This window comes from Staurois parvus, unplaced genomic scaffold, assembly GCF_062004578.1.
Source record: "Staurois parvus isolate SC_StPar_1 unplaced genomic scaffold, SC_StPar_1.0 ptg000586l, whole genome shotgun sequence".
Lineage (NCBI taxonomy): Eukaryota > Metazoa > Chordata > Amphibia > Anura > Ranidae > Staurois > Staurois parvus.
Genome location: NW_028318382.1, coordinates 2854172 through 2867500, shown reverse-complemented (window position 1 = coordinate 2867500; position 13329 = coordinate 2854172). Strand labels below are relative to the sequence as shown.

Here is a 13329-nt window from a genome sequence, read left to right as displayed (position 1 = left end):
TTCCAGGGTATGTAAACTTTTGATCAGGGCCATTTGGGTGATTTCTGTTATTACCCACTAGCCACACTACTTCATGATAATACATGAATTCCTATGATCACTGTTCTTAAATTAAAATACAGTATAGTGGCATGATCAGTCATATTTTCAATACCTGTGCCTAAAATTCACGATTTCTGCAAGAGTATGCAAACTGTCTGGAAGAAGAGTGATTTACATAGAAAACTATACGGTTCGGTCATGTCAGTTTCTTTTGCTCTACATCACGGGTGTCAAACTGGTGGCCTTCCAGCTGTTGCAAAACTACAAGTCCCATGAGGCATTGCAAGACTGACAGTTACAAGCATGACTCCCAAATGCAGAGGCATGATGGGACTTGTAGTTTGGCAACAGCTGGAGTGCTGCCAGTATGACACCCCTGCTCTACATAGAAAATGCACATAGCCATTCTCATTTATAGAGGCACTTTGCCTATTCAGGTGCATTTAAATGATTCTGTTGCTTTGTTCTGCATGGGTAAAGCACAGGTTCATATTAAACATGCAGCAAGCAAAGTGGTAACTTCTGATCTGTTTACTTGTTCTACATCAGTGACTAAAGAGTATTAAATAAAGTGGATCAGCCAGGCAACAAGAAGTTCTCCTGAGAAGGTTGGCAATGGAATCCATATATTTTTTTGTCAAGACAAGTTTCAATGTAAACCATTTCTAAAACCTGATTTATCATATACACACATGAGGGCAGCAAGGCACACTTTATTATATATCTGCTCCAATTCCTATTTAGTAGCTGTGCCTTACTGATCCTCTTAACTCTGCACATATCTAACAGGGTCTTTGTGATTGAATACATTACTCTGCAGTCTCTGATGGTGTAAAATACCCACGATGTTCCTGGTGGCCACATCATGTGATCTGGACTGCCCAGGATTTAGGCCCTAGCAGTGTTCTAATCAGGACAAGCAGGAGTTTTTTTGTTTTTGTTTTGTTTTTTTTTTCTTCTGAGATGGCTTATTGATTCATGTGTTTTTATTAAACCCGAACGAAACCCTCCAATATTCACCACCTCTCTAGTGATGTGACATCTGCAAACCATCTCTCTGCCACCAACCTCTTTTCATTTATTGCAAAAGATACTAAGTCTGCAGTAAAAATCCTCCCTCTTTGCAAACTGTGCATATACTTCCAAAGCTCTATAACTTGTGGTACTCTAAGTGCTGACTTCTGTTTTCCTCCCTTAGTTCTGCTCTCTATCTGCTCCCTTCTCTGTGACCCCAATCCTGATGACCCTCTGGTGCCAGAGATCGCTCACACGTATAAAGCAGACCGGGACAAGTACGTAGAATTTAACTGAATTTCTGTTCATATCTATTGATGGGAAACGCAAACCTACCAATAAGTCAAACTATTGCATATGGATGATTTTGAGTTAGCAACTACTAAGTATATAGACTTGAAAAAAGGTTTTCAACGGATTTGTGAAAACCTTGAATTATTAGAAGCAATTTTATCCATTTTGTGTTCTTTTGAGTAAAGGGGAGTCAAATATGTAAATGTCATACCCAAAATATTGTATTTAGGTGTGAGTTGTAAAGGGGATCTTGTCAAGTGAATCTATAACCGAAACTTTGATTTTGTTTTGCATGGTGTAGGGAATGGTTAGAAGATCTGTAAAATTTCTGTTGCTGTTCATGTACCCTTTTCCCGGGGACGGTTGGATTTCTTCTCACTTAGGGTCCATGCACACTGGCGTAAAGTGTTACTAAACCCATGACCCTGCATTCACTCTATCTGGTCTCCAACACCCAGAACATGGAAATGCAGTTATTTTAGTAAATATAAACTGCTAAATACCTTTTCTCATGAGCAGTCTTGTGACTTCTGTCCGTGTTCAGCAGAGCACTGGTTAAAGCTTGTAAGGGGAGTTTTCTTTCTGCTCTAAGGAGGATGCAGAACCCCTAACCTCTGTCTGGACAGTGCTGATTTGCCCTGTGCTGATCACATGCACTCTCCCAAGAAATAAAAACCTCTCTAGCAATACACACCAAACTGAGCATGTGCAAAGTGTCTCCACACATTATGTACTATCAGGTGATAAGAGGGGGGCACTGGATGAAGGGGAGGATCAGAGAAGACAGGATCAAACATCCTTTTTACACAATGCAGAGGATTAACCCCTTAGGTTCCACAGTGAGTACAACAAGCATGCTTTACTGCATATACAGACTGATTTTGCTGTTGTGGATTTAGTAACACTTTAAAGTGATTGTAAAGGCTGAAGTGTTGTTTTTTTTTTTTTTCATGCTATGCATGAAGGTGAAAAAACAGTGTGCTGCTCACCTGAGCCCCCTCTTGATCCAGAGCTGTACATGGGAGCCTCAACTGTCCTGGGACTCCTTCTCCTCATTGGCTGAGACAACAGAGGGAGCCATTGGATTCCATTGCTGTCAATCACAGCCCGTGGGCCAGTGAGGAGATTGGGGGCTCTGTGTCTTATGGATGGGTTGAGCAGGGTCCAGGAGTGAGCACGCACCAGTGCTTCCATAGCAAGCAGCTTGTTATTGAGGATGCTGGTCAAGGGGGGAGGGGCCAGGAGTGCCATTGGGGGATCCGAGAAGGATCAGGGCTGCTGTGTGCAAAACCATTGCACAGAACAGGTAAGCATAACTTGTGTGTGTGTTTGTTTTTTGTTTTTTTTTTAAGTTGAACCTTTCATATCACTTTAAAAATAATGTCGCTTGAAGAGGTGTTTAGCGTTTTGCCTGTAGAAGCGGCTAATATCTTATGTGTCCATGCATGTTAGATCGTTTTAGAGGCTTATTTTAAGCTCAGCATTTAGAGGCAAAAAACCCCACCTGTTTTGCGTTTTTGAGAGCATTTTTAGCAGAGAAAAAACTGCTAAATGCTCTTAAACGCTAGTACAAAACACGCTGAAAAATAGCAGATTTTTTAATGCAAGGAGCACTGGTGTTTTTTTAAGCCAGTGTGCATGGACCAGTATAAAGTAAAGAAATCTGATTTTTCTTGGCATTTCCTACTTTATTCAAAATAAAATCTAGATATATAGATATCCTTTTTAGGGCCTGTGTCAGTGAGCTTTTGGCTTATTGATGACATCAATTTGACATCAGTTTGAGATGCTTCTGAGATCATTCAGAATTCATTTATGGGTGCAGTTGGCCTCCTCCTAACCTTTTTCTCCTGGTCCAAGTGGGTTTTGCATATCTATGGACTTGTATGGCAATGCAGAACTCATTGGATGCAAACAAAAGTCTGTTGACCTCTTGAGCATCTGAGTGCTCAGGGGCGGACTGACCATTTGGAAACTCGGCACTGCCGAGAGCCCGGGATCAGTAGGGGGCCCCATGAGATGCCCCTGGTACCTTTTTTCATAGGCTTTTTTGAGTTTGGGCAAGAACATAGGGGCCCCATGATCCCCTATTGCCCGGGGGCCCCATGAGTTGTCAGTCCGCCCCTGTGAGTGCTCCTACAAAAATCAAAAGATTTGCACATATGTGGACCTTTGGGGGTCAGGTTTTACCATTGAATCTACTAGTATTGGAGTCCTGGCATCTGATCTTGCTGTGTGACACTGACAGGCAGTGCCACCTTGATCTTCTCTTTTGAAAAGGAAGAGTTCTATATATCGTATGACTGTGGAGGGGAAGAGTTGAAAAATGAAATGCAGGTGCATGGAGCAGTGTTCAAAGTTAAAACAGCCCTGCAGTCCATGCAATTGAAAGAATGTTCAGTGTGAGATAATGTATAAATGAGAAGCTGGCTCTGTATAAGTAAGGGCTCATGTACACGGGACATTTGGAAAACTCTTCTGAACGATTGAAACTGACTGCTGGAAAACGTAGGTTAAAAGAACGTCTGTTTAGCCACGTTTGCATAACACATTTATGTGCGTTTTGGGTTTAGAAGCGTTTTTTTAAGATAACCTCAGGAGACCTTCCAAAATGCCCAGAATGCACTGAAAAACAGTAAAAAATTATCTAGTTCAGACATTTTGAGAGAAATAGAGAGAGAAGAAGCAGAGAGAGAGCAGTATGTGTTGAGATGACCTGTCTTTTCTGGTTGTATTCACTATGGATCCCATCATGAGCATAATGCGGCACGTTCTACCATTTTTTCCTTTATGAAAAACTTGGAACTGACTGCGCTGGTGTACTAGGTCCATTTGAATACATGGAAAACACTTTGCATGCATTTCTGATGATGGAAAAAGGCTCTGGACAGCATCTGGATATGGAACAGAAAAAAAAAAACTCTTATAAACGCCAAACGCTTATAATGGCGGTTAGCCGTGTTTACAAGCATTTGGCGTTTGCAACGCTGATAAAATCTACTGCTGAACGCAAGTTTGGTGCGTTAAAAAAAACGACTGTAAACTCAACTGCCTGTAAACGACGATGTGTACGTGGACACATAGGAAAACATTAGGGAGAGTTCAGGGGCTGCTAAAAAAAAAAACGCAGAACAGCTCCTGAACGTGAGTTTATCAGCTGCAGTGTACATGAACCCTTACAGAAAAGGAGAAAAACACAGCGCCTCTAAGTGTAGACTTTCAGAGACTTTAATATCAAATTAAGCTAGGCAACTCACATGGTTGTTAAAACGGGCTCATTAAACAAATGGTAACAGGAGCGCCATTCCAATGTGGAGGAGATGCTGTAGGGACTAGGAGATGACCATTGCGAACTTTGCGCATAAACGTGTCACACCTAAGTGACATCATGACGCCAAATGTTGCGGTGCAGTGTGTATTCTAGCCATTGCCTCAGACCGGTGGATTTGCCATCCAGCTTCCTCGATCCACGCCGGTTGCATCCCCTAGTCCCTACAGCATCTCCTCCACATTGGAACGGCAATCCTGTCACTATTTGAGCCTGCTGTTTTATCAGTCATGTGAGTTGCCTAACTTATTTTGATAATAAAGTCTCTGAAAGTCTACACTTAGAGGTGCTGTGTTTTTCTCCTTTTCCAAGACCCATCTTGGTCTTGTTTCGAGAACCATTCAAAAGCCACCTACCTTTTACTGCATTAAAGTGGAATTCAAGGCATGTGTCTGAAGTTGTATATTTATGAGTTATTTTACCCAGCGAAGGATTTGTGTTTTGCCAGTTTTGTGCTTTTTACACCCCTGCCATACTGCATAACCAGTCGATGCGACTATTCTATTCTGATTTTAACTTTACAGTTTTCCTTGTCACCTCATAACATCCAGATTTCCATGTCATCTGCCTGCTCCTGGACAAAGAGCCAGAAGTGTGATGATGGTTCGTTGTTCATTGAGTAGGTTGGAGGCAGAATGGGTTGTATTTGAAGCTGGAAAGCTAAACCAGGAAACTGGCCAGACAGTGCAGTGTACAAGATGTTAATACATTTCAGATCTGTGGCTGAAGTCCTTTGGCAAGTAACAAGGTCCACAAATATTTTTACTGCATATGTATCCTTTTACCTGGGATTCCAATTAACGGTACTATGTCTATGTATACAGTTATCACGTTCTATGAGCAATAGCACACACTTTATTTGCCATCCGAATAGTTCTTTTCAGCAGAGTGCTTTCCACCCTTTGTTGTGGAAAAATGATCTTGCTATTATCTTTATCCCTTCAGTTGAGCCCATTGTGTGCTTTGAACAATGTTTACATGTGTGTGATTGATATACAAGCAAGTTCATTTAGATGGGATAACATAATGTGTTATGTGAGTATTGGATATTGTCGTGTTTATAGGACTGTCTTTTATAGTATTGACTTTTTAAAAATAAGCTGACCCCACACATTGCAAGAGGATTTGGTAAACTCTACGTAATGTGAGAGCCCAAGCCATATCTGGTTATATTAAATTCTTTGTGTTGGTAATTTCTGACCCTGCATAACTGTTTGAAAGTCTATGGCTGGCCATTGACAGATCGTTGTTGTTTTCTTGTTTGTTTTTTTATAACTGTTGGGTTTTTTTTTTTTTTTTTTGTGGATTCCCCCATCCACACAAAGCGAGGTAGATAGAGGAATCCTCCACACTGTGCCATTGTATTCTGGCTATTCAACTGTCAGGATACATTGATCAGTGGCTACAGCCAGCTGGTTGAGAAATGTTTTCCAACATTCCCATTTGACAGAAGTCGCTCATTAGACTGAGTAAAATGTTTTTGATCTCTGCTGAACTGGCTGAATTTTGATCCATCCAGGGCCAGCTTAAGGGCCCATCACACCATACGTTGGTTAACGCAGTGTGTTAACCCTTTGAGGACCGTAAGGTTTTGAAACGCCAAAAGAATCAATTTTTTTGTTTTTAAAGTTCGTACACTTCAGTTGCTGTAACTAAGCCATTTCATGAAATAATTGGCAAAAAGCTAGATCCATTTGTTTGTTGATAAGAACAAATATTTTGACTCAAACCAAAAAAAAAAAAGAGTTTTAAGTTCTTAATCAGATGATACATGCAATTACAAACATTGGACAAATACATCCCTTGGTCCTCAAAGGGTTAAGGTGCGCTGCATTAGGACAGCACTAACACAAACTAAAATGGAAATGTGCTTTGTGCTGCTGCATTGCCCAGTATTGTCGTTATATGTTGGGATGCCTCTTTAAATGAGTGGAATTGCACCGATCATGCATTACCGCAAAGCACACAGATGGGCAGATATTGTCCAAACACAAGTCATGTGTATACTTCCTTGAATCTTGGTGTACTTTGTGTATTTCTTCATGACCTGTGCAGTAATCCAGTGTAAAACCTAACCACTTGTATATCACTCTATAGATCCGGCCAGATCTAACACCATTATAGGATTTATTACATTGTACTGCTATATATGCTGTTTTTATTCACTGTTGTTATATTCTGATGCATAGGGTGGTCACATCCACTTAGTAGATTTTCATATAGCGCTGCATCATTATATTGTAAAGTTGTATATATCCATCTTAAGGGGAGGTTTGGATGCTAGCTGCTCAGACATAGACTTTTTATAGCAGCGCAGGAGGACTCTTACTGATATTGTGTGTAGGAGCTTCCTGTAACAAAGACCGGTCACTGCTGCTCTCTCCTTTGTGCATGGTTATTGGTCTTGTCTCTGTTCCCTCCTGTAGTTTTCTGCAGGCAGCCTGTAGTGGGTGGGGCCGGCTGGGTCAGTGTAATATCTGGGTTGGGAAAGTCACACAAAGTGAATTTCTATCCTTTTGTGGCTATAGAGGAAACATGTCAACACAGAGGTGTGCTTAAAGGGGACTGTACGGAGATTTGTACAATCTGATTTTTAATGTATGTGGTTTGTATTAGACTTGGCCTTCTGTGATATTGTTTTGATGTATTTATGATTTCTAAATGACCTTATCATATAAAAACTTGCCTCTCCTTCTTCTTTTATAGGTATAACAGACTAGCACGAGAATGGACACAGAAATATGCAATGTAACACACTCTAAATAGCACAGCCAGACTGACAGACTGGAGAGGGAAGAGACCCTCCCACTTCTCTTGTTTATCTTCTTGTGCCAACATGCCCGCAATGTTTTTATACAACACCGACCAACCAAAAAATAACCAAGCGACTCCAAGGATGCCCCTTCCCTCTTTCCCCTTCACATCCAATTCCCTGCAGCCTGGCTGAGGAAGAGATTTGCCCATTCTTGCTCTGAAATCTGCTGCTGTTATAAAGCCCTTCTGCTTGTTCTATTCGTACTCCGAAATCCCATGGGATGAGCCCCTCTCCCCTTGCACTGAGACTTCCCTGCCCTGGGATCTGCTTTCGAGATGCTCATATCACCTTACCCCCTTCTTAAAATAACTCAGGACATAGATCATGGGATCCTCCCTTTGCCCAGTCCAGAAAAGCATGGCCAACAGCTGCTGTTGCTGGAACAAGAGAAGCCTTTGTGGAACGAGGAGGGAGATCGGGAGCTGCTTTTGTCTTCAGGCCTTTGACTCGTTCTGAAATACACTCTCATCCTTTATCTGTTACCTGCATGGAGAAGACGAGCAGAGATATCTATGGAACAGTGTGCAATTCTTTATGCACAGGGTTGCGGTACTGTTTTTGCAACGGCTGTACTCCAAGAATGTTTGATGAATGGGGAGAGCTGGAACCCAATCTATTTTTAATGCATGTGACAGCTGCGTGCTTATCACATCAATAACAGTTAATGGTACCTTGGGGGTGTGTATCATCAATGATGGTGGTACTTTGTATCTTCCTAGCATCTCCTAGAACTGGGTAGACCCCCTCCCTTCTGTTTACTTGTATAAGAATGTGTCATTAACACCCATCTGTGTTCATTTTACCATCAAACTAACTCATATCATTGTGTGCTTTAAAGGATATATTTAGCTACACAATTCTCGGATGCCAAACAGCTCCTCACTCCACCTTAAGCCCTAGGTCTAGCAACATCCATTGCACACCCCTCACTCTGTTGGAGCAGAAGCCCACAAGCCATAGTTGTGGAGGCATACCTTCTGCAAGCTGGACCACTATTCACCGTATTAAAGGTTACCCCATACAGCTACAGATTTGTGTTGTTTCCAGCAAACGTTGACTCTTGAAACGGGTGCAATTCCAACTTCACACCTGTCATTGTGATTCAGCAGTCTGGTAGCTAGGAAACATCGAGTAAGTATTTGAAAAAGCCCTTTGCAAAATGAGGAGGCAAAGCAATCGCCATGGAAACTTGTCAAGGGATAACTTGCATCTGTGGCAAGACACAAAATTGCTGAAGGTGATCTGCAGCTGACTGGGGAAACACTGTCACAGGGAGCTTGTGACATCTCTAAGGCAGGAAAGCCTGTTTTAACAAATTGATGGTGACGTTAGTTTGTATGTAATTTCATAGCAGTGGGATCACTTTAACTGACGTCACTGAATGAATAATCTACATTTCATGGTCATTGGTTCATACAAAATGACTGCTTCCACTTGTGTAAGTGACTACTGGTAAATCTACCTGAAGCTGATATTTCAGGATGAAGCACTGGTGGTTTGAATTATCCATCTGTATGAGTTCTCAGCTCCTCCCATCTGACATGGCCATAACATGGGGAGGTCTCTGCCTCTGTTAAAGTAAATTATGGAGAGTGATATAGGGGCAAAGAGACCTGACCTTGGCCTAATAGTGGTTGGTGCTGAGAATTCCAGTGTGGAGGTCTTATCACTTGAGACTTGATAAAGGAAGGAGTGGATGATTCAAGCCACCAACTGCCACCCACAATGGATATTTCAGCTTTGGACTGGCACTCCCTCCAAGAACACAAGGTCCTATTTGGGGCATTCATTGTGCAACAGGCAGGGGAATGTTTTTCAGCACTGTGAATTTACCTTGGTCCCAGCCTACCTCATGCTCTGAATTCTGGGACAAGAAAAACCCTCCCACTTCACAGAAGGGTGGAGCGGCTCTGCAATGTAACGCACCTAAGAGCAAAACACTGAGCAGGAGAAGCGGTTTCTGTGGACAGTCCTACATGCATAAACAAATTGTATCATAATATACATAACAGGGGTGGACAAAATAATGGAATTACCTGATATCCAAAAAAAAGGATTCATGTCACAGCTTCTACTCTTTTGATGTACAGTGCTTGTGTAGAGACATGGCTGCTTATTCAATTGAGGATGTAGTTTTGTAGCACTCGGCAGTTATCCTGTTAGTTGCCTGTCAATCTTTTTATATACGCATCCGTGACACTTGGTCCTTTTCGCCAATGAAGGTTTCACATGTTTGGTATCTACTGACGTTTTTGTGGCAGTTCCTCTTGCTACAATTTTTTTTTTTTTTTTTTTTTTAGATGGTAGCTCATGTGTTTTGAGCACTGACAATTTGGCCTCTTCTGGAACTCCTATTGCTGTGAAAAATCAAATAGCTAACTGCCGCACTTTTTTTTTTCTTTTTTTTTTTTTTTATAATGGACACCTACTGCTAATGACGGTCCGTTTAATGTGACTTACCTTTGCAGCTATGTTTGTAGTTGTGACCTGGTTATAGCAAACTCCTTTTTTCAGATGGTGTTTCCATTATTTTTCCAAGTCCCTGTAGAAGAAACCTGATGCACTGTACAGTCAGAGAATATCTACATACTCCTTTTACATTGTTTGAGGTTTGCTTTGTATCCACTATAGACTTGCACTGTGTAATGCTGCCGAGTACCTGTATACAATGTTGGTGAATGTGCTGCACTGAATTATTGCCAGCAGACGGTAACTGACTTAAGGTCCGTATCAGTGGAATTAAAAGCGGACAGTGTTCATTAAACAATATCTATTATGAGAGCATGTCTCTTACTTTCTGTGGAAGCGACCGTTTTGTAGAGTGAACCAATAATCAGGAGGGTGCAGCCTATTCTTTAGGAGATGGTGGCTCCCAGTAGTACTAATTGTTTTTCCGGGTTAACTAGCCTTGAACCCTTGCTGGGGACTCATTTAATAACCTGGAAATGCCCTTACATGTACACTGTAGTGCATTGTAGTGCAACTGGTTCTAGATCTCCTCCCAACTGCCGGCTGATAAATAACTTTTCAGTGATTTCACTTTAAGTCTTCCACCAAGCGAAGGTAGGCAACACTGGGATGAAGAAGGCAAATTGAAAGGGTTTTTGCACCTAATGTAATTACTGGACAAATGATACAAAGCAGCAACTTTGTAAAATGTATTAATTGGCCATCTTGTACAGGTTCATGAGGTGGCCATTGTGTAGAAATGTCACATTTTCCATGTCCCCACCCCATGCATATTACATTCATGATATTCTGTAAACCTACTCGCATTTCAAAAGTTTGGGCTGCATTTTTTTTCCCCATTTGGACTGATGATGCCCTGAAAATAGCAGATCTAACTTTCTTCTCTAGGACGTTTTTGGAGACTTTGTTCCAGTTTGATACCACAGATTGGACCTCCTCACCCTGATGTCACACCTTCTTCTGGAAGTGACCAAGATAGCCTTGCTTGAATGGTAAAGCCTGCCTAAGCAGATCAAGCAAAGTTTCCCCAGCTGTTGTCAGGCGATGTAAGAGCTGAGGAAAGGAGGAACTGCCATGTCAGGCTGGCACACAGAGCCTCTGAAAGTCTCCGTGTTGAAGGAGAAGATTAGAGCTGCTGTTTGCAGAGCACCATCAGTCAAAATGATTTAAGGAAGGCAGCCAGAACTATTGAGACATGAGTAGATTTACATAACATCCTAATGCACATGGGGTGGTGACAGGGTCTCTTTAAGGAAAGCCATGTTGTGTTGCTTTTGTTGACAAATTTTAAAGCAACAAGTAGGATGTGAATTTGATACTCCCAGAAGTTGTATGGAGATAATGAAACAAAGCAGGTACAGAATCGAATTTACGATGTTCATTATTTGGCTGCCTTGGTTTATAAGCTGTACTTTAGTAGAACTTCCATAAAGCTGAAGTTGCACTTTAAATTGATCTAGGAGAACCTTTTTAAAAAATAGAAGCTACAAGGTTCCGCTGTCACTGATAATCCTTGTAAAAATGCTGGTTGCCTGTCTGTCTGTCTTTAATACGTTGAGTTTGATCCAGGACAAGCATGCGGCAGGTGATGTCAGAACACCTGATCAAACTACTTGTCAGTGAAAAATAAAGCATTCCAGGCAACTATCATTTTCAGGAGAGGTCACCAATGATAGCCCTTGTATTACTTTCATTATAGGTTTCCTTTAAAGTGTCATACCACTCAAACGTTCTATATCAGAATTTGGTGAAGCGAGTCTTTTCTCATGGGTAGTTTCTTGTTGAGATGCCATACATCCTGGCTTTGTTGTTATCCAACTTTGAAGTCTAGGATGTTCATGACCACCTTTGGGTGTCCTACTCCGTATGCATTCTCCAGAATGTAACCTAAACAAAGAATCTAATGGGCTCCTTCGGCAAGTGTGCTGCTTTGGGAAATCAGGTGGTGTAGAGATCTTAATGCTGCAGTCCTGTTTTTTGGTGGTTTAGGTCTCCTAGCATTTACTAAACACAACAATCTGCTTTGGCTGGATGGACCTTTTCATCAAGCCTGACAAATATGATGCTGAAGTGCCTCAGTGATGTCACAAGTTCCTAAAGATGTCCTTGGCTGCATTCCTAGGAATATCTGTTCACCCTACAAAGGCTGCCTCTGCAGTCTGTAAGCAAGCATGATATTGTTAATTTGCTGATTGCATTTGCTTGGTCTATATGTACCCCCAGAAGTTGATGTCACTCACCACCATGGCATAGAATTTATTAAGAATGTGTCTGGATTACAGTCAGCAAAACCAAAACTTGCCTAGAATTTGAGGATCGCTTTTCGTAACTTATTTATTCATCATTCTGTTTATATTTAAACACACATAGTTTTCTGTTTTACGGAATCTGCATTAAATGTTTCTCATCCTCCTCCAAACTAGTCTGTGTAGCTTCATGTAGTAAAGAGTGATTGGTAGCACAGGGGTGGGCAAATGGCAAGAGCCAGGTAAGTTTTGCTTTTGGTTCCCTAATACAGAGGCAAAGCTTTTTAGGTGAAACCTCTGCTGCATTGTTCTTTGGTTTATCCAGAATTTGGCTTTAGCAAGTTATTTGCTTTGTCTCCTTTTAATGAATGGTGCCTGTGTGCTCTGTGACCAGAAAAGACAGAAAACGCAGTGTCTAGGCCAGCCAGCCATTCTCAATCAGGGTTCTATAGAATTTCCAGTTCCTCCAGAGGTTGCTAGGTGTTTTTTGAACTGTAGTTGATGTACCATCACTGTAAGTGGGACATCTTTCTCACTGACCATTAAAAGGGGCATTTTTTCACTCAGTGATTGGTTTTAGCAGGGGTTCCTCAAAACCTGATAATTATTTTAAAGCCATACTAAACCCCAAAACAACCATTGTATTTACTGTAGCTTGTCGATCCTTCTGTATGGTGACTGCACTAGTTTTTGGTTTTTTTTTTTTTTCTTCACCTGGTGTTCTGGTCGGTAAAACAATGCCTGTCTTAAGGTGACTTCAACTTTGGATGGATGAGCAACAGAGACACTTTGGGACAGCAACATTGTCAATCTGAGGAGAAGGTAGTGTTAGCTAGAGTTTGGCTTTAATTTGTCGGTCAAGTTCATCTAACACTTTTAAAGCAATTACATCAAACTTTTTTTTTTTTTCCTTTTTGGGATAACTATTTAACATACATGATTAAAAGTATTGTAAGTATCCCAGTGTATGTTAGTGGGTTGAGACAAGAAACGTATAACTATTACTTTTGTTGGACAGCTTGGTCTGTTAGGGGAAGGTGAAAAATAAAAATGACTGGATCACCAGGTGAAAATAAATGAAAAAAGCCTGAAAAAAAAGAATGCAGCCATATAAGAATTGG

The 13329-nt window shown here is 41.3% G+C and overlaps 1 protein-coding gene across 2 annotated transcripts in view; it reads left to right on the top strand.

Moving 5' to 3' along the window:
- Positions 1-12381, top strand: part of UBE2D4 (ubiquitin conjugating enzyme E2 D4) — a 31332-nt gene extending 18951 nt beyond the window's left edge. For both annotated transcript variants that reach the window (XM_089692464.1, XM_089692465.1), the window contains exons 6-7: positions 1241-1334; positions 7385-12381. In XM_089692464.1, coding sequence (XP_089548590.1) covers positions 1241-1334; positions 7385-7430 — 140 coding nt within the window. In that variant the 3' untranslated portion in view covers positions 7431-12381. The remainder of the gene's footprint in view (positions 1-1240; positions 1335-7384) is intronic.
- Positions 12382-13329: the final 948 nt, after the last annotated feature.